The sequence below is a fragment of the Diplotaxodon limnothrissa genome, linkage group LG18 (genome assembly GCF_057381915.1).
Source record: "Diplotaxodon limnothrissa isolate DT_005_m linkage group LG18, D_limnothrissa_male_GT1.1, whole genome shotgun sequence".
NCBI lineage: Eukaryota > Metazoa > Chordata > Actinopteri > Cichliformes > Cichlidae > Diplotaxodon > Diplotaxodon limnothrissa.
This window is the reverse complement of record NC_140613.1, coordinates 2,199,573-2,220,893: the sequence shown is the minus strand read 5'-3', so window position 1 is coordinate 2,220,893 and position 21,321 is coordinate 2,199,573. Positions and strand designations below refer to the sequence as shown.

The window sequence follows — 21,321 nt, the reverse complement described above, 5'->3', positions numbered from 1 at the left end:
GAGAGTTCAGGAGTCTGATGGCTGGCGGGAAAAAGCTGTCTCACAGTCTGGAGGATCTGGCCCCGATGCTGGGGTAGCATCTGCCGGACGGGAGGAGGGAGAAAAGCCCATGTGAGGGGTGTGAGGGGTCAAGCACGATGCTGAAGGCCTTGCTGATGCAGCGCTTATGGAAGGTGTAGTCGAGAGAGAGATGTTCTGATGATCATAGCAGCTGATGTGACGATCTGATGTAGCTGGCTGAGGTTGCCAACTTTTCAGTTTCTAAACCACACGGGGATGCAGGTGGTCAGAACACTCTCTATGGTGCCCCTGTAGAACATGGTGAGCGTGGGACAAGGATGGTTGGCCCGCCTTAGGCATCTCAGGAAGGGGAGGCACTACTGGGCCTTTTTGGTGATGGAGGCGGTGTTGATGGTCCAGGTAAGGTCGTCTGAGATGTGAACTCACAGGAACTTGGTGCTATTAACAGTCTCTACCGTGGAACCGTGGATGCTGAGTGGTGTATGGGTGGAGCCAGTCTTCCTGAAGTCGACAGTCATCTCCTTGGTTTTGTCCACATTCAGTGACAGGTTGCTCTCACTGCACCAGAACTCCAGCTGCTGAACCTCATCTCTGTACGCTGACTCGTCGTTGCTGCTGATGAGTCCAACCATGTTTGTGTCGTCAGCGAACTTGATGATGTGGTTAGAGCTGTGCAGGGCAGGGAAGTCGTGTTTCAGGAGGGTGAACAACAGTGGGCTGAGAACACGGCCCTGAGGAGCTCCTGGGCTCAGCCTGATGATGCGGGAGATGTTGCAAACAATTCGGACGGACTGAGGCCTCTCTGACATGAAATCCATGTGCCATGCGTTCATGAAGTGGCTGTTTGGTTTCTCCAATGTAGAGGTCTGAGCATTCCTCGCTACACTGTACAGCAAACACCACGTTGTTAAGTTTGTGTTTGGGAGTTTTGTCTTTGGGATGAACCAGTTTCTGTCTGAGTGTATGGCTGGGTCGGCAGTAAACTGGGATGTCATGCTGGGAGAAGACTCTCCTGAGTTTCGCTGATAAACCGTTTCCATAAGGAGTGAAAAACTCAGGAGTCTTCTACGAGTACGACATCCCAGTGCACTTCAAACTTAAAGAAGTCCAGTCACTTTTCTTCCCAAGCTCCCTAGATAAATTACTATAAAGGCCCCCAAATAATGAATATTTCTGAAAATGTGATTTTTCAGCTTTGGCTAAAACAACATGTTCAGTACTATATTAAGGTTTGCATTATATTTATTTGGGCGATCGTGGCTCAAAAGTTGGGAGTTCGCCTTGTAATCGGAAGGATGCCGATTTGAGCCCCGGCTCGGACAGTCTCGGTCGTTGTGTCCTTGGGCAAGACACTTCACCCGTTGCCTACTGGTGGTGGTCAGAGGGTGACGCCAGCGTTCAGCAGCCTCGCCTCTGTCAGTGCGCCCCAGGGCTCCCCACAATGTAGCTTGTTCCATCACACCAGTGTGTGAATGGGTGGATGACTCAATGTGTAAAGCGCTTTGGGGTCCTTAGGGACTAGTAAAGCACTATACAAATACAGGCCATTTACTGTTTATTATATTGAGTTACTGTATGACTTCAGAGGCACAACTTAGAAAATAAGAATGTTAATTTAAGAGAAATCCAAGAATTTACTTACGAATCAAAAATGTGAACAAATCTACTTTAGGCGATAACACTTAACACTTCGTGTCAGACACGCTGGGAGGGAGTGAACGCTGGTGCGTTTTAGCTGCCGCTGCTCTCTTTCTATACTTATTGCTTAGTATAGTTGCACAAGTTTGTTTTACTCTATGAACCTGTATTGTCTGCCAGGTAAAGTGTTTCTCTGCGTTACCTGTTCGGCCATATTTACTGTCAGCTATTAGCTTCAGCTGTTAGCCGCTGGGCTGTTTTTGGACAGCTGGCTTTCAGACATTATAACATCATGACTGTTAAGGTCCTCCAGATCTCCAGACTTCAAACTCTTGCTCTACTTTTAAATCATGTTTTAAAACCCATCTATTCAGAATTGCATATTCTTCATCATGACTGTCTTAGTCTATTTTTACCTTTTTTAGCCTTTATGCTTTTTTTTTTAATTTTTTGTTTACCTTATGTTTTTATTTTGTTGCACTGATGTAAGGTGACCTTGAGGACCTTTAAAGATGCCGATAAATAAAGTGTAAGCAATGAGCTCAATTCTGTCAGATCCACAGAACATCTACCATCACTTCAATATGACAAGCAATCATGGGGAAGCAAAAGCTTCATTACCAAGTGCTGCCTGTGATGTGTTTTTAAACTTGTCTTTGATCTCCCCTGAGTATCTCTTTTTATCCTACTTCACACAATCTCACTTTTAGTACTGCCGGACAGTAGCACAGTTCTATTCTCAGTCTTTTTTCTAGATCCTTCTCCACAGCTCACACATTCTCCATTTCTTGTCTACATCCTTGTTCTTTTCTTGCAGTTTATCCACAGACTGCATTGCAGTCAAGGAACCTAGTAGAAGAAAACAGAAGACCTGAAATTATTCATCGTATCAGCTTTGCTCATTAAAAGCAGAAGTCCCTACATGGGCCACTACTACTATCTCTAAACATTTCTGCCCTATCAGTAATCTCTACATCAGTTTTCAGGCTGAATTTAATCAAATTTAGTTAAATCTTTATGGTTCGTGTTTGTCTTAGGTAAAAAGTGCATAATGGTGTATGATAACCCATGTTTTTGCTCCAAAAACATGTGGTGTAAAACCTAAAAGTACAAAAAGAAGTTCTCCCAGCTCCACGGCCCATTGGTTGCCGCTTTGTAATATTCTAGGAGTTCAGTATTTGTTGAAGACATCTGAGAGGGAATCTTGGGCCTCAGTCAATACAGGCCCCCACCATACTAAGAAAATTGAATATGAAAAGTACCTAAGGGTTAAGATGCAAACACACATTCATCCATCCGTTTATTTTCCTCTGCTTTAACCGGGGCCGGGTTGTGGGGGCAGCAGCCCAAGCAGAGAAGCCCAGACCTTCCTCTCCCCAGCCACCTCCTCCAGCTTATCCAGGGGAACACCCAGGCGTTCCCAGTCCAGCTGAGAGATATAATCTTTCCAACATGTCCTGGGTCTGCCCCAGGACCTCCTCCCGGTGGGACAGGCCCAGAACACCTCACCCAAGAGGAGCCCAGGAGGCATCCTTGTCAGATGCCCGAAACACCTCAGCTGGCTCCTTTCGATGTGGAAGAGCAGCGGCTCTACTCTGAGCCCCACCCAAATGGCTGAACCTCTCGCCCTATCTCTAAGGGAGATGCCATTCAACCTTCGGAGGAAGCTAATTTCCACCGCTTGTATCCGCGATCTCCTTCTTTTAGCCACTACCCACAGCTCGTAACCATAGGTGAGGGCAGGGATGTAGATCGGCCAGTAAATTGAGAGCTTTGCTCTCAATCAATCAGTTTTGCCAACACACATTCCTTTGCACTGTCCACTCCTGCTGTGACAAAACAAACTTCCCACGTGTGGGACTAATAAAGGTTATCTTATCTTATCTTATTGTTTATTTTATTTTCACTTACTGAATACGGGACAGACTTGACTGGGGGAAAGAAGGGGAGAAAGAAAGAGGGAAAGAGAAACAGCTGAGAAGAGGGACGGGGGAGAAGGGCAAAAAACAAAAACCAACAGAATGAGCAGAAAAAAAAAGAAGAAAAAAATGCATATATCAATCACCTGGGTCACCTGCTGAGAAAGAAAAAAGAAAACAAGCAGAAGAGAACAAGAGTAATAGAATAAACAACATCACAATGATATATGGGAATATGACAGTAAATACTAAATGTTAAACATTATTGTGCAGCACATAAGATCAACAGAACACAGTGTGCTTTGAGGTAGGAGCCAAAAAGGGTGTAGTTTGTGGGTGTGATCACCCGTGTGTACACCTGTGAGCATGGACGCGCTTGTTTTTTTTAAAAGGTTCCTTCATGTAATGATCTGCTAGAGGGTGTGGGGGGGCCACAGCCCCGTCCTCCAGGGCATGAAGCAGGTATGGAGGAGATCAAAACTCCAGACATCCAGAGGCCCCCAGAACACAAGAGACCGAGGAAGACCAACCCCCTCGTTCCTTCCACACCTGCTTCCTCGGAGCAACAATCTCTGCCTGCACCGGAAACTTTTTCGGGTGAGTTCCATAAACGTGCAGAGTTTCTGACTCAAATAACGTCACGGTTTAGACAGTTGCGGAGGACTTATGAGAGTAATGGGGCTACGATTGCCTTTTTGGGGGGGGGGTTGACATAAAAAAAAAAACAACAACAACATCACACTAAGCAATCTGAGCCAAGTAAAAGAAAAATAGCAACAGTACAGTAAATAATTGTGTCTACCACCCGTTTACACATTTGACTTGACAAACCTAACCTGCCATTCGAGTAGGCTTGCCCCTCTCACTATAGTTTGCCTCAGATCATCAGGTAAGTATTCCATTAGAGAGGGCGCCGTATATCATGGCACTTTTCATTCCAGGTGTAAAGTGCCGATTATTTATAAAAGCTGTTACTTAACTCATTATAGGGTTACTTTCAGTGTATTTGTTAACATCACGCCATGATTTTATATAAGTATCAATCATTACGTTATGTTTTTTTTCATATATTTGCTCACTAGTAGAGCAGCAATATGACCAAAAATATTTATCACAATACACATTTGAAAATTTGCGATAACGATATAACTGACGATATAATTGACACGAGACAAAATACTTTACAACTCCTCAACTTTATTAGTGCAAAGAAAAACCATCAATGTATTTTCACTTAAAGAAGCAGCTGTTTTTTATGTGCATTAAAGTTATATAAAAATGTAACAGTGCAAATGCAAATTCCTCGCTGACAGTTTAACGAAAAGGCATTTTCAGTGGAAATTACACGACATATCCTCAGCATAACCATGTATAATATCCACAAAACTTAAAAGAGGTCATACACACACAATACGGTAACATTATGTTGAAGCGCAGTACGTATCACTCCGCGAGGCTCCTGCCTGCACTTGCCTTCATAGAGCAAAAGGAAGAAAACGTTCCCACTTTCAAATTCAAACAAATGCACAGATTTAAGTAGGAACTAAAGGCCGGCAGTGGTGGACATTAAACTGGTTTAGATAAAGCACACATAGCAGAGCAGCAACACAAAAATATACCTCAAAAAAAAGAAAAACACATATCTTTTATAGATGCCAAAATGCTCCAAAATGAAATTCAACAGACAGAAGATAAGATAAAACTTTATTAATCCCTCGGGTGGGTTCCTCTGGGAAACGCAGCCATGTTTGAAGCACAGGTATGCAAATATATGCGTCAGTGTCAGAAACACTATCTTAAAAAATAAATAAATGGATGCTGTGCAGCATATAAACATTTCTTTTTTCTTTTTCTTTTAATACGTCAATTGTAGATTTCATACAAGAACAAAAGTTTGCACAGTGTTCCTGTAGCTGTTTGTGGCACAGAAGCCGTGATGAACACAGTGATCAGTGCAGCTGCCAAGAAGAAAGTGGAAATACAATTGTACAAAATGTACACAATAAAAACGTGTACATTAAATGCGTCTGCACCAAAACAGACAGGGACGGTCATGACACAGCGGTGGTCGATCAGACAAAGAGTGAGGGAAAGCACACTTGGCACAACAGACAAAGAAAGGTATACTTATGTCTCAGCAGTCATGTAAATGAATGCAAAATAATAATTCTTAAAAATGCACTTACCATTCGTAGCTCTACCTGAAAAAAATAAATGCACCAAAACAACAGAAATGTACTTGTTTTGGGCGGTGGCCGAGCAACACTCGCTCGTGCTTCGAATTTGGCATTTTGGTGCCACACATAGTCCACGGGTGAAAATAACCCTCAGAACAGCATTCATTCAATGGTGATAACAGCTAAATACCTAAAGCTCTCACTGTGGCCAAACACTAAAAGTGAGTTTTAAGGCAAACTTTAAAAATGTGCATGTGCAATAGCAGCAATTCATTAAGTGATTTAAAAACATACAATAAAATCTTTAAAATCATTCCTGAAACACACAGGAAGCCAGTTTTTATTTATGTTTATTCAAGTTTATTTCCTGAAATCCGTTTGAGGTACAGTGGAACCCCGACTTACCAATACCCCTTTTAACGAAAAATTCAAGTTACGAAGGCGCTTAACAGCAATATTTCTGCCCGTGGTACGGCAAAATGCCCACATAACGAAATCCGCTGGCTCTGACTGGCTGAGCCCAGAATGCCCACAATGGCTTCCGACGGCAGAGCTGCAAGAGTTGGAGGCGATGCAGCACTCATCAGTACAGCAACAATTCAGCGAGGAGGAGGCCGTGATACCATCGGCCGATATCAAGGACATTCTCCGTGATTTTCAGAGGGTGGCCGATTTTGTCGAAAAAAATCACCCTAAAAAGAACTTCACCGCTCGTGCTGTAGAGCATTTGAGCGACGTCTGCCTCTCCCACTTCAGATCCATTTTGAAAAGTAGACAGAGACAGACGTCGTTAAATAGAGGCCAGCAACAAGCCAACCTTCAGGTGAAAGTGTGCCTTAGAAGGCGAAAAGCGATGAAAGTAGCAGTAGTGATTAGTTAAAAAACATAAAAATGCACCAAAAATAGAAAATTTTAAAAATATATAAAATAGAAAATAAAAAATATTATACAAGTTTAAAAAATATGTAAGTTTTAGTTTTAATGTTTAGAATGTTATGTACACGTACAGTGGGGCAAAAAAGTATTTAGTCAGCCACCGATTGTGCAAGTTCCCCCACCTAAAATGATGACAGAGGTCAGTAATTTGCACCAGAGGTACACTTCAACTGTGAGAGACAGAATGTGAAAAAAGAAATCCATGAATCCACATGGTAGGATTTGTAAAGAATTTATTGGTAAATCAGGGTGGAAAATAAGTATTTGGTCAATAACAAAAATACAACTCAATACTTTGTAACATAACCTTTGTTGGCAATAACAGAGGTCAAACGTTTACTATAGGTCTTTACCAGGTTTGCACACACAGTAGCTGGTATTTTGGCCCATTCCTCCATGCAGATCTTCTCGAGAGCAGTGATGTTTTGGGGCTGTCGCCGAGCAACACGGACTTTCAACTCCCGCCACAGATTTTCTATGGGGTTGAGGTCTGGAGACTGGCTAGGCCACTCCAGGACTTTCAAATGCTTCTTATGGAGCCACTCCTTTGTTGCCCGGGCGGTGTGTTTTGGATCATTGTCATGTTGGAAGACCCAGCCTCGTTTCATCTTCAAAGTTCTCACTGATGGAAGGAGGTTTTGGCTCAAAATCTCACGATACATGGCCCCATTCATTCTGTCCTTAACACGGATCAGTCGTCCTGTCCCCTTGGCAAAAAAACAGCCCCATAGCATGATGTTTCCACCCCCATGCTTCACAGTAGGTATGGTGTTCTTGGGATGCAACTCAGTATTCTTCTTCCTCCAAACACGACGAGTTGAGTTTATACCAAAAAGTTCTACTTTGGTTTCATCTGACCACATGACATTCTCCCAATCCTCTGCTGTATCATCCATGTGCTCTCTGGCAAACTTCAGACGGGCCTGGACATGCACTGGCTTCAGCAGCGGAACACGTCTGGCACTGCGGGATTTGATTCCCTGCCGTTGTAGTGTGTTACTGATGGTGACCTTTGTTACTTTGGTCCCAGCTCTCTGCAGGTCATTCACCAGGTCCCCCCGTGTGGTTCTGGGATCTTTGCTCACCGTTCTCATGATCATTTTGACCCCACGGGATGAGATCTTGCGTGGAGCCCCAGATCCAGGGAGATTATCAGTGGTCTTGTATGTCTTCCATTTTCTGATGATTGCTCCCACAGTTGATTTTTTCACACCAAGCTGCTTGCCTATTGTAGATTCACTCTTCCCAGTCTGGTGCATGTCTACAATACTTTTCCTGGTGTCCTTCGAAAGCTCTTTGGTCTTGGCCATGGCGGAGTTTGGAGTCTGACTGTTTGAGGCTGTGGACAGGTGTCTTTTATACAGATGATGAGTTCAAACAGGTGCCATTCATACAGGTAACGAGTGGGGGACAGAAAAGCTTCTTACAGAAGACGTTACAGGTCTGTGAGAGCCAGAGATTTTCCATGTTTGAGGTGACCAAATACTTATTTTCCACCCTGATTTACCAATAAATTCTTTACAAATCCTACCATGTGGATTCATGGATTTTATTTTCACATTCTGTCTCTCACAGTTGAAGTGTACCTCTGGTGCAAATTACTGACCTCTGTCATCATTTTAGGTGGGGGAACTTGCACAATCGGTGGCTGACTAAATACTTTTTTGCCCCACTGTACATATGTATGCATGCGTGCGTATGCTTCCTTGAGCCTCCGCCACCTCCTCCTCCACCAAGAACTTCGTCTCCAGCCAGCATCGCCTCACTCAAGAGGCGCGATGGGTGCTTCGATTTACGAAAATTTTTGTCTTACAAAAGACCCTCGGGAACGAATTCATTTCGTAATAAATTAAAATATTTCACTTAAATCACTTAATTAGTACCGGTAAGCTTAGCTACTCAAAATAGAAGTAATTCATTAAAATGGGCCCAAAATGTAGACCAATAGCACATTAAAGCTTTAAATTACAGGCAGCTAGCAAGCTCGCCCAGCCTTACTGAGGGTTTATAACAGGAAGTCTCCAACATTCTCCAAAATACCTCTTTTTAGAATTTCCACTACAACGGTACAGTGCAAACATCAAAGTCTCTTTGACAGTCACGTTGGTGGATGTTAGCAGCTACTTAAGCTAGTCATGGTTAGCCACCATGTTAACGAGCCAAGCTAGCCAAAAACACGTGCTAGCCCTCTGATGCTAACTCTGAGCTTAGAAAGCTAATTTAGCTCTGCTGGTTAATGACTCACCTTTCTGTTCTCGCCGGACACGCAACTAACACACCTGAGGTACACTACTGATGCGTTCAACAACAGCAGGGAATTTCCAAACACGTCACTTTTCCTCCAGTGTTTTTTGTTTTTTTTTAATTGTCATCAGTTCTTTTTTCTTTGAAGACATTTTTGAAAACACATTTGCTGCATTGGTACCTGTGCCTCTCTGGTTTGAAGCAAGTTCCACATATATAGTTTTATATATTTCCATAACACTCCAACGTAGCTGGACTGGGACAAAAAAATCGGCCCGGGCATTTGGACTAGAGACCGGCCCACCAGGTATTGTCGGAAAAGCCATAAAGCTTTTGAATGAAAACAAATGCTGTTGTGACAGTGATGTACGCTGAATTGTTGGTATATATGTATCAATCTAAAGAACTTAAACCTACAGCATCCTGCCTATTCTGGTGTTCTAAACAGTACTTAGCAGAAAAGAAAAGACCGCTTGGTCAAGTTAACTTACCGAACTATCTACAACACATGTTGGAAATTAAGACAGAGACGTCTAGAGGTGAGACATGGTCATTATTGAATATTAAAATCAATAAATGACAGATTTAGTTATATTTTCATAAAGTCTTTATTACCACATCAATAAACAACATAGCAGCACAATTTTTTTTAATACCAACCTTTAAAAAGTGAAAGGAGACAGAAAGAAAGGTGAGGAAAAAAATAACATTTAATTGACTTTTTGATGGCAGTGTACACACAGTACAGGTAAAAGAAAGTGAAAGGACAGAGAAGGGTGACAAAGAATGGCACTTTATGGACTTGCTCGAGTGATCACAGTACTGTTATCTTTATTCCACAAAAATAGCTGAATCACATACAGCAGTATTTACGTTAGGGTGACCATATTTTCATTTCCAAAAATGAGGACACTGGGCCCAGTCACGAAAAACTTTAATACTGCTTGCTTAAAGAAAACGTTAACATATTTAAATGATGCCTTCTCTGTGGGGTTAATGAATGGCAAAAAAAAATTGTCATACAGGCTTTTACAAGTCAACACGTGAAAAAATAAAATAAAATACTATAGGATGGTTGATCAACCAAACTTATGTTGAGGAACTTAAAAAGTTGTTTGGTCTAAAGAACCTCTTAAACAAACAAACAATGTATGATTAGACCCTGAAAACAGGACAAAGGAACAAAGATTAGATGAATATTAAAATCTATTAAGGACAGATTGTGATTGAATTGTATCAGAAACTATTAACTCACTGCATCAATAAAAAGTCACCTACAGCACTTCCACAGCAGCAACACTGAACATATGTTATCACATGGAAACTTTTAAGAAGTGAAACGACAGCAAAGGGTGACAAAGAATGGCACGTGACGATGACAGGACGCTTATGTTTACTGTAGAAAAATGGTTGAGTCATATTGTATGTAGTACTTAGTTAAAATGAACAGACTTCCAAAAATCACTGACAGCATCTGAAACGAAACAATGACAGATTAAGGCTGTAAGAAAACATCTTTATAAATGCCTAATACTCCGATCCCATATTTATTCTATCTGCTGTCTTATGCATTAAAAACAGGTTCAGATGGAAACATTGTGAGCATTTTCTGAATACTTGACTTGTTTGAAGTAAAGGTAGATACAAACCTATTCATTTGACTGTACTTTAGGTAATAAAGTTGAATTTAATCTTAACTGATACATAATTAGGAATGTTTTGATCTTTTTTATTTCACCTAACCAGGTTACAAAAGCAGCTTTCTCAGCAGGTCACTCTTCTCAGCTACCCTGTCAACGACCATGTCGGGAGTCCAACGACCATGTCCAATGTCCTTTTGCCATCAGCATAAAGATCTCCAGCCTGTTTGCAGACAGACCCCTTCTGAATCTGCTTTTAATGAACTTGAGTGCAGAGAAAGTTCTTTCACAGGCAGCCTGAGTGAGGGAGAGGGTCAACAGGTACTTGTGTGCCAGCCCACGGAGACGACAGGCATCAGACAGCATGTTGAGTATTTGATAGCATCACAGTGGGCAGTTTTTGCAAAAATCACATCTTTTGGTCACCATTTCACCTTCTTCGTCCCGTTCTTCAGATCTTTCCTGCTCCGGTCCTGTACATGTGATGTCTTAAGCCTTTCCCACTGTCCAGCAAAACTTTTCAGTTCTCACTGAAAGTTATTTACTGAAGCCCTGCTGTCAAATTTGAGGAGACATGTGCTCAGGTTTTGAAGAGCATTACTAGGAAGAGAAACTGTTCTGCCCTGGCTAAACTTCCTGGGGTCCAACCATGCCAAATCTGCGAGAAGAGCTGTGACAAATCGTTTTTGCATTGTTTCTATAACTGTGTCCAGGATGGTGTCGTGCACTTTCACCATATGATTTCTCAGCATTGATTTGCTTCAGTCATCTCTCCGGCCTTTTCTCTTCTTGGCCCTCTTTTCAGGTAGTTCAGCCTCCACTTCCATGTCTGCGTTGTCCTCACTCTCCTCGAGTTTCCGATTTGTCTGTTTCACAAATGTGTCTGCAGCTGACTTCACAGTTGGGAAGTCCCGGGCGATGCTTTTGAGGCTATCTTGTGTGGCAGTGTGGGGTAGCATAACGTAAGCAGCAAGAAAGGTGATAAGTAAACAGCATCAGCAGACTATAAAGGTTCTTTTAAGTATACTTCTACAAAAAAATCAACCTGGTAGGCAAAAAAAATCCCACCTGCTTTATACAGGACTTTACCCACACCTGACCTCGTTAGTCAGACCAAACAATACAATTCCAAACAAAGAACAGGAACAAGATTATGCATGAAATTGACAAACTCACTTACTCAGCTAAATGGTTTGAGAAGTAAAACACTGCATACAATACAACTCAATGACCTCATGACCCTATATAAACAGGAAGTACTGGGGCTTCCCATATACAGTGGGGCAAAAAAGTATTTAGTCAGCCACCGATTGTGCAAGTTCCCCCACTTAAAATGATGACAGAGGTCAGTAATTTGCACCAGAGGTACACTTCAACTGTGAGAGACAGAATGTGAAAAAAAAATCCATGAATCCACATGGTAGGATTTGTAAAGAATTTATTCGTAAATTAGGGTGGAAAATAAGTATTTGGTCACCTCAAACAAGGAAAATCTCTGGCTCTCACAGACCTGTAACGTCTTCTGTAAGAAGCTTTTCTGTCCCCCACTCGTTACCTGTATGAATGGCACCTGTTTGAACTCATCATCTGTATAAAAGACACCTGTCCACAGCCTCAAACAGTCAGACTCCAAACTCCGCCATGGCCAAGACCAAAGAGCTTTCGAAGGACACCAGGAAAAGTATTGTAGACCTGCACCAGACTGGGAAGAGTGAATCTACAATAGGCAAGCAGCTTGGTGTGAAAAAATCAACTGTGGGAGCAATCATCAGAAAATGGAAGACATACAAGACCACTGATAATCTCCCTGGATCTGGGGCTCCACGCAAGATCTCATCCCGTGGGGTCAAAATGATCATGAGAACGGTGAGCAAAGATCCCAGAACCACACGGGGGGACCTGGTGAATGACCTGCAGAGAGCTGGGACCAAAGTAACAAAGGTCACCATCAGTAACACACTACAACGGCAGGGAATCAAATCCCGCAGTGCCAGACGTGTTCCGCTGCTGAAGCCAGTGCATGTCCAGGCCCGTCTGAAGTTTGCCAGAGAGCACATGGATGATACAGCAGAGGATTGGGAGAATGTCATGTGGTCAGATGAAACCAAAGTAGAACTTTTTGGTATAAACTCAACTCGTCGTGTTTGGAGGAAGAAGAATACTGAGTTGCATCCCAAGAACACCATACCTACTGTGAAGCATGGGGGTGGAAACATCATGCTATGGGGCTCTTTTTCTGCCAAGGGGACAGGACGACTGATCCGTGTTAAGGACAGAATGAATGGGGCCATGTATCGTGAGATTTTGAGCCAAAACCTCCTTCCATCAGTGAGAACTTTGAAGATGAAACGAGGCTGGGTCTTCCAACATGACAATGATCCAAAACACACCGCCCGGGCAACAAAGGAGTGGCTCCGTAAGAAGCATTTGAAAGTCCTGGAGTGGCCTAGCCAGTCTCCAGACCTCAACCCCATAGAAAATCTGTGGCGGGAGTTGAAAGTCCGTGTTGCTCGGCGACAGCCCCAAAACATCACTGCTCTCGAGAAGATCTGCATGGAGGAATGGGCCAAAATACCAGCTACTGTGTGTGCAAACCTGGTAAAGACCTATAGTAAACGTTTGACCTCTGTTATTGCCAACAAAGGTTATGTTACAAAGTATTGAGTTGTATTTTTGTTATTGACCAAATACTTATTTTCCACCCTGATTTACCAATAAATTCTTTACAAATCCTACCATGTGGATTCATGGATTTCTTTTTTCACATTCTGTCTCTCACAGTTGAAGTGTACCTCTGGTGCAAATTACTGACCTCTGTCATCATTTTAGGTGGGGGAACTTGCACAATCGGTGGCTGACTAAATACTTTTTTGCCCCACTGTACCTGTCTTAAATATATGACCTGAATAAATGGACAAACATGGTAAGCATAACCAAAGCAACATAAAGAAACATAATTTACCAGACATTTGCCTGTAAACAGAAGAAAATTCAAATGACCTGATGGTCAGTAGTGTTTGCTTTAAAAAACATGCATGGATGTGATGAATGTAACTACTGCTACCACAAACAAACCCGGGAGAGTGTGTTAAGCAAAGTTACACCAGCAATGTCTAAATTAAAGTATTATGGCTGACTGTAAGTGGTAAATGAGTTCATGCCAAACCACTTTGTCACAGGCACCATGTGATGGGCAGAGAATGTCCTTCGCTCAAACACTAAGAAATGTCTGTGTGTTAACACAGTTTCGTGCTTCTTTAAAACCCCGTGCTCTGGCACAAACAGCTAGGTTTTCTTTTTCAATCTTTTCAGCGTGAGCACTGCATCAGTGAAGAGGCATCACCTGGTTTTCCATAGTGTCCAAAGATATTTTGCAGGACATCATACTGGATGTCCATCATAATGGACCGAGGCGTCTGTGTCTCGTCTCTTCTTGGGTTTGTTTCTCCCACAGATTAACCCTGTGATAAGACTCCTTCATGAACACAGCTATGTCATTAAGTAAATTAAAGAGTGATCCACTTTCAACAACACTTTGTGTTGTGTCAGCAAGCACAAGATTAAGTTTGTCTGCATAGCACAACAGAGGTGTGGCGTGTACTGGCCTCTGGTGGTGGTGAGGCCGGTCTGGTGAGCACGGCGATCTCAAGCGTGGCGCACGCCTCGCTCGCCAGTTCCACTCGAGCAGGCTCCCCTGGCACGGGGACCTCCAGCTCCTTGCGCGGCCCATCCGTCACCGCCGTCGCTCCCCGCTGGAGCAGCCCATCGCGCGACTCCTCCCTCGCTACTACTTCCTCCGTCGCTACTACTCCCTCCGTTGCTACTACTCCCTCCGCCGCCACTCCCGGCTCGAGCAGCCCCTCACACAGCTCCTCCTCCTCCTCCAGCCGGCGCAGACCCTCGCGCGCCTCGTCTGCCGCCTCCTCCACCACTTCACTGTCCTCGGGACACACCTGTGGGGGTGGCGCCCAGGCCCAGAGCAGCGCCGCCAGCTCCCCAATCCTTTCCAGGTGGCGCTCGGACTGGTCCTGCAGCTCTTCCTGCTGGCGACGCACCTCCGCCGCCTGCTCCCGCTGGGCGGCCGCCATTTCGACCACCATTTGGGCCAGCTCCTCCATTCCCTGGCTCCGATACGGACCCGCCGTGCTGTCTCCTGGGTTTCGGCACCAATGTGGTGAGAATAAGGCACGGTGGGACCACGGAGTATCATTCGGAGCCATCTTTATTTACATCTCACCACAACAATCACCAAACCCCTGAGTCCCCGTGTTTTTAACTAGGCGGGCGTGATTAAGGACGCCGTGCAGGTGCGTCCGCCCTCCCTGCATGGCACCGCAGACCACGCCCCACCACAGCAAGTTTACAAAGTGCTGCCTGTGGATGCATCGCACCTCGCTATGGAGACAAGCCTCTCCTGCACGGCCTCAGTAACATACCTGATGATTACTGAACACGGATCATAACCTGTGATGTTTTGGGTTGTGTCTGGCTGAACAGAGAACCTGCCAGCTTTCTGGACGTCACTGTTGATGCTCTCTTGAATGAGATGGCCGAGTGCATCAGTCACTGAGTTGACAGTCATTGTGGAAAGTAGGGTGATGAGACACCTTCTACCTCTTCATCCACTGGACTCATGCAACTTCTTGCTTTTCTCATTGCAGTCATTCAAATGTTCTCCAAGGCACTTATCATACTTGCCTAATAACACAATCAGAACGTTACCATGATCGATGGTGTTCTCACCCCACGTGTGCAGCCTCGTTCTCCACATGCCCATAGCTGAGTCCCCTCTTCCCAAGTACTTGGACCACATCCACTATACGCTCCAAAACTCGCCGTCTCGAGTCACTCGTGCTCTGTGAGCTGACAACTGACTGCCAGCAAACAAGCTGCTGATGTTACACTTTGAGCACCTTAAGAAAGAAGCTTCAGCGCAGGTCTGGTGTGTAGTGCTCTTTTCATGTCAGTCCGCCCTGCAAATCCCCGACGCACAAAGCAGAAGAATAAACGTCAATAAAAAGTCAGCACAATGAAAATAAACTTGGTTTATAACTGACCCGGATAGACTGCAGGTCATAACTTCTGACCTGAAGTTCCTCCGCCCCTGGAACCGCCCCGGGTCTCTCCTCCTCCTGCCTCCCCTTTCTCTCATCCACCTGCTGGCCTCCACCACTTGCTAATGTTACTGAATCTGTGGAAGCTCCACCACAGACACCACCAAACAGTTGAGTTATCTTTACATATTTGGCAGCGTCTGCCTGAAGGGCTTGTTTCCTTTTGGCACTCATTTTTTTCTGCACCTTCTTTCTGTTTTTTCTTCTCCGTTTTCTTTGGTTTGTCTCTGATGAGATTGCTTTCAGAGCCGTTGCCCAAACGAGAGGGGGAGGGTGCATCCGACCTCCTCGGCTGTAATTGGTCCAGCTCAGAGTCGATCATGAACAACTGGCCAATCCACCGCCTTTCATCGTTTATGCCATTACAAAAACGCGGCCTGTCCAGCTGTGCACTCCAACACACTCCTACTGCCTCTGCAAGTTCAGTTATCAGTTACCACAATAATTAAAAACAGTTCAAGTTGGACTGTTTGTTAAAAGTAACTATAATGTTTTAATACATTAATGTTATCGGTTCAGTTTTTCCATCTGCATCCAGGTCGCTGAATGAAAGATTTTAACCTCCTGAGTAAGTCAGTGAATCATTAAGACAGTTTTTGAGATTCTTCACTCGGTGTGTTTAAAATCTTTCTTGGTCTCACATTATAATTTCTTTATTTTGACTTTTTTTATTTTCTTTCTAAATTATCAGCTTTTTTCCAAACGTGTTAAATTGTTTTGTTAATTTAAACATGTTGCTAACACCACTGCAGCTTTTTGTTACTTCCACACGCAGCTTCCTCCTGTCTTCCACAATTCTCTTTTTGTACTTCCAGTGATTCACCACAGGATGGCGCTCCATCTCTTTGCTTCTCTCTTTCAAACCGAGGCAGACGTTTTTATTTGTGTGAGAAGTTGTCAGATTTATAGTAAACAGGAAATACTTTGTTGCCATGGATTCAGTGAGTCAAACTGGTGCAGCGGTGTGACGTATACCTTGGAGTGTGATACAGCCTGACACTGTATCACTGTCTGAAAAAGTATCTTAATCCTTGATTAAGGTTGTTATTTATGAAAACATGCTCCTCTTTTAAAATGTAAGGCTCGCCTATCATCGGCTCTTCTATTCAGGTCTTTAAGTTAGAAATTCCAGTTAGTCGGATGTTTTTGAAGCTGTCCTTGGTTATATGTGGACAACTCTGACATTAACTGGCCTGTTCCTCCAGCTGGAGTCTTTCCTGGGTTCATGTTGTGTTTTGTCTAATGCCATATTCATGCAGCCTTGCTGGAAGTCAGTTATGTACGTCAGAAAGCCCAGATTACATCTGATTACAAACACTGGGAACACAAATCTTAAACACTTGTTTGGTTTAAATAAATGTGTAGTTTGAATATTTCAGCTAAATCTTCTGCTTTGTTATGTTATGAAATTAAATTTAGGAAAAATTAATATAACTTCTATTAAATGTCTTGTCTTAATGTTGGTTAAGTATTCTGATTCTGATTCTGATTAAAATGGCACATACTCTATCCACTTACCTCCATCCCTCCATCCACAGACAACAATAAGAATTTATGGTTATGGTTGGTAATGCAGTGTGTTGTTACAGCCACAAGAGGGCAGCAACCTTAAGGTTTTATCTTTAGCAGCAACATTTATATAGATGATATTTTATTAAAGGTAAATGTTATTCATGTTATATTGACGGTATTGTAAAAAGCAGGCAGAATTATAAAGAATAATAAATTAAATCTAACAAAAAACTAGACGTGGAAAATGCAAAGATAAACAAGAATCCTGCAGTTTGAGGCAGTGTGAGGTTTTGACCAGCAGGGGGCAGCAGAGTAAAAGGCAGGAGGAGCTGCTGTTAAACAAAGGTTGGCTCAAATCATGAAATAGTGTTGCATGCGGTGGGTTGTGTATTTTATAGTGATATCCGGTACACAGTGAGTGTTTCTGTAGCACTTTGAAGTCCTCAGCGTATCCCAGAGTATCTGCACCTGTGTGTTTTCCTCAGCTGTGTCCACTTGCCTTAATTAGACCCGTGCTTATTTATGGTGCTGCCTCCACTTTGTTTCTTGGCGTGTCTGTGAGCCTCTTCTGTGGTCTTTGTGTGTCATGGATTTAGTAAACAGGTTTGCTGTTTTTATTCTGGGTCTTCTCTAAGATGCTGTTAAAAAGCTCACCACCCTCCAAAACACCTTCACAGGTAGGTCTTCTGGGCCAGTGGCTTTTCCCCACCTCTCACTCGATCCTCTGCGCTTCCTGATTTTCTAACTGTCATCCTCTCATTTCTACATTCATCACATCCCCAGAGTACTCCTTCCATCTTCACACTCCTTTCACTTGTTAGCACATTATCATCTCCATCCTTAATCACTTCTGTCCTTTCCTGCTTAGTCGATCATTACAAGTCATTTTCTCCTCCTTTGGTATCAGCCTGAAATACAGCGTACTGGGCTTTTTGCTTTGTCACCTCTTTGTCGTACACTTAAGCTCCCAGTACTTCCACTTTCTTCAGCTTCCTGAATATCCCACTTTTTTTGCTGACCCAAATACCTTCCTGCACTGCCTCATTCCACCACCAAGTCTCCTTGTATTTCCCGATACACCAAACACTTTCTTGGCCGTTTCCTCAGCACTTCCAGTCATCTGCTAAGTCCTTCCTACCACCCAGAGCCTGTCTCAGCTCCTCCCAAACTGTGTGCGGCATTCTTGGCTCTGCATTCACTCACTTCCTCCCACAGACTTCCATCTGATGCCCCCTAGCTGCATTCTCGTTAAATCTAACACTCTTGGCCATCATCCAGTGTTCCTCCCTCCTCTTGAAGTACAGGTTCACCAACAACCTTTTCACCTGCTCATCACCTGTGTCCCCTTCCCTGACACGTCCACTGAAGTCTGCTTCAAAAAGCTGGTTTAAATGTACCTCTGAGGACATCAAATACAGCAACAGGCTGTAATGAAGCAATAAACAGCCGATGCAGCTGTTCCTCGTGACATCTTTAACAGCTAAACATCTGGCGCGCCTGTTGCCTCAGTTTCTGTGTTTCTGCTTCTTTCACCTCATTTTTGATGGGAGGGTCTAAGATATGAGGAGAGAAATAAAGGATGTACACCCGAGAAATGAGACCTGGAGATGGTTGAAGCACATTCTTTCATTTTGTGAATTTAAAAATAAATAAATAAAGTTTCTTCATAGGTCTTGACCATGGAGCCCATAATCTGTTCTTTATATTTCAGTTTCATAGATGTTATTTTGATGTTGTCTTTCCCAGAATTAATTTAGATGACATCAAAACAGAGAAAATAAAAAATCACATCAAAGTAAAATAAATAAATATAATAACAGTATATTTGCTGTGCTAAATTCTTGTTTCTCATTTTAGTGGCTTTGTTTATAATTTTTCAAAATAGTTGTTTAAATATGTTTTGTTTTTGTTTAAAATTCCTTCTCTTAGGTTAGTTTTCCTTTAAAATTTTATTTTATTCTTTAATGATATTGTAATTGTTTTTATTTTATCAAACTTGATTCATTTAATACATTTTCTATTAGCAGATTACTTTTTTTTTTTTTTTTAGTCTTTTAATCTAGTTTTAAATCTTTCTATTACATGTCGTGTTTTGCTTTTGCATTCGGAGCTCGTGATCGTTTTCTTCGTTCTGTTGTTTGTTTGTTTGTTTATTCAATCCAGGTTTTCTTTCGATAAACATTGTTTTTCTTGTTTGTTTTCATGACTTCATCACGGGATAAGAGCGGGTTTCCCGGAACTTTGTTCCTTTACATCACTTACAGTCACGACCACCCTCTTACCATTCACAAAAAGTACACGTCCGCTGAGTAAAATAGTTCCCATATTTTGCACATCTTCTTGCTGAATTTAAAGTAAAACTAATACTACAATCAAGCTTTTATGGCAGAAATGCACTAAAGGTTATTTTCTAAAGGGTCAGCAGCACATCGATAGGTCCCGTTTGTTTACTACGTAGTTCGCATTTGGCGGGAAGATTGTAGTGCCGGCGGATGAAGATATAAAAGCCGGAGTATTTAATGTGTGTGAAGCAGCTGATGGCTGAGTTTCACGCTGAGACGGCAGAGCAGCTGGGCGACACTGAGGGACCGTTATAGCGTCTGTTCTCGAGAAACTGAGGATTATTTAAGACTGACAGGCTCTGCTGGACAAAGCCCGCTATAAGTTTACTCGTTACTCGCTTGAACATTTGGACCTTTTTCACGTTTTCACCTTAACTGTTGGAGAAAAACGGTAAGTTTATGTCTGAAGCTTTCTGGATGCTTTTCTTTGCTGTCGTTTAACTTTTCGCTTAGTCAGTTTAAAATGTGTGCCGAATTTATCGCTGATGTTCGTTCTTCGCATTTTGACCGTTTTTCCTTTGATGCGTGACTCTGAATAAATGATTCAATGTTATTAAACTAGCGTCGCGCATTTTGACAGCTGAGTTTCGCATATCTGCAGAAGTTCTCGCCTGTCTGGAGACTTTACTCATACTGAAGCTCTGTGTTTAACTCTGCTCTGCAACCTTTACTTATGTCTTTTAACCGCATATTCTGTTCTTATTTTTTGATAAAATTACTACTTTTAAAGCTGTTACGCATGTTAAATCCCGAGTTTTAATACATTTGAGTGAGTGTATCTGCACTGCAGATGTGTGTAGTGCTGTTTACTGATGAAGGATCTTTGCTTTCTATTATGTAAACTCGGACTTTAATCCAAAGAAAGCTAAACTAGCTGTTTTTTGAATGGAGTCTGGCATGCTTAACTGATTCTCCTGCACTGTTGTAATATCAGATGGTTTTTGATGTTGTGGTCATGTGCTTGGCTCAGGCTGACCTCCTGTTGTGTTTCTCAGGCCGCCGTCATGCCGCCGGTGTTGAACAGCACAAACTACGATTATGACTACGACGTGGTCCAGCCCTACTTCTTCCTGAATGGTGAAGAGGAAGACTTCTACCCTCCTCCACGCAGCCAGCTCCTGCCGGCTCCCAGCGAAGACATCTGGAAGAAGTTCGAGCTGCTGCCTACACCTCCCTTGTCCCCCAGCCGGAGACCCTCCCTGTCTGCCGCCGACCACTTGGAGGCGGTGTCTGACCTCTTGGACGATGACCACAGCTCCTCTGCAGCATTTCTGCAGTCCTTCATCATCCAGGATTGCATGTGGAGCAGCAGCTTCGCCGCCGCCACAGAGCTGGAGAAGGTGGTGTCAGAGAGGCTGGCCTCGCTGCGGGCCCGCCGGGACTCCTGCAACACTAAGACCATCACAGACAGAACAGCTGACGAGCAGGTGGGCGGGTCTCAGGTGAGCGCTGGGTACCTGCAGGACTTCCACACCTCGGTGACAGACTGCATTGACCCCTCTGTGGTGTTCCTGGGTGAGAAGCAGATGGATGATGGTGTGGCGATGAAGGTGGGGTCTGAGCTGAGACTGGACTCGCCACCACCCAGCAGCAGTGACAGCGAATCAGGTGAGTTTTATTTTGAAAAGCCAGCTCTTTAATCCTGAGTATCAGAGTCACTGAACTCTGAATTCTGCTTTTCTCCGACCTTTCCTTCACTTCTCATTTACCCTCTGAGACCAGTGGTTAGAAACAAAGAAGCATCAGGTAGGATCCACTTGCATTTTGGGAAATGTAGT

The 21,321-nt window shown here is 43.3% G+C and overlaps 1 protein-coding gene across 2 annotated transcripts in view; it reads left to right on the top strand.

The window, feature by feature from the left end:
- Positions 1-19,746: 19,746 nt before the first annotated feature.
- Positions 19,747-21,321, top strand: part of LOC146612772 (transcriptional regulator Myc-2-like) — a 3,254-nt gene continuing 1,679 nt past the window's right edge. For both annotated transcript variants that reach the window (XM_085377476.1, XM_085377475.1), the window contains exons 1-2: positions 19,747-19,934; positions 20,539-21,151. In XM_085377476.1, coding sequence (XP_085233602.1) covers positions 20,548-21,151 — 604 coding nt within the window. In that variant the 5' untranslated portion in view covers positions 19,747-19,934; positions 20,539-20,547. The remainder of the gene's footprint in view (positions 19,935-20,538; positions 21,152-21,321) is intronic.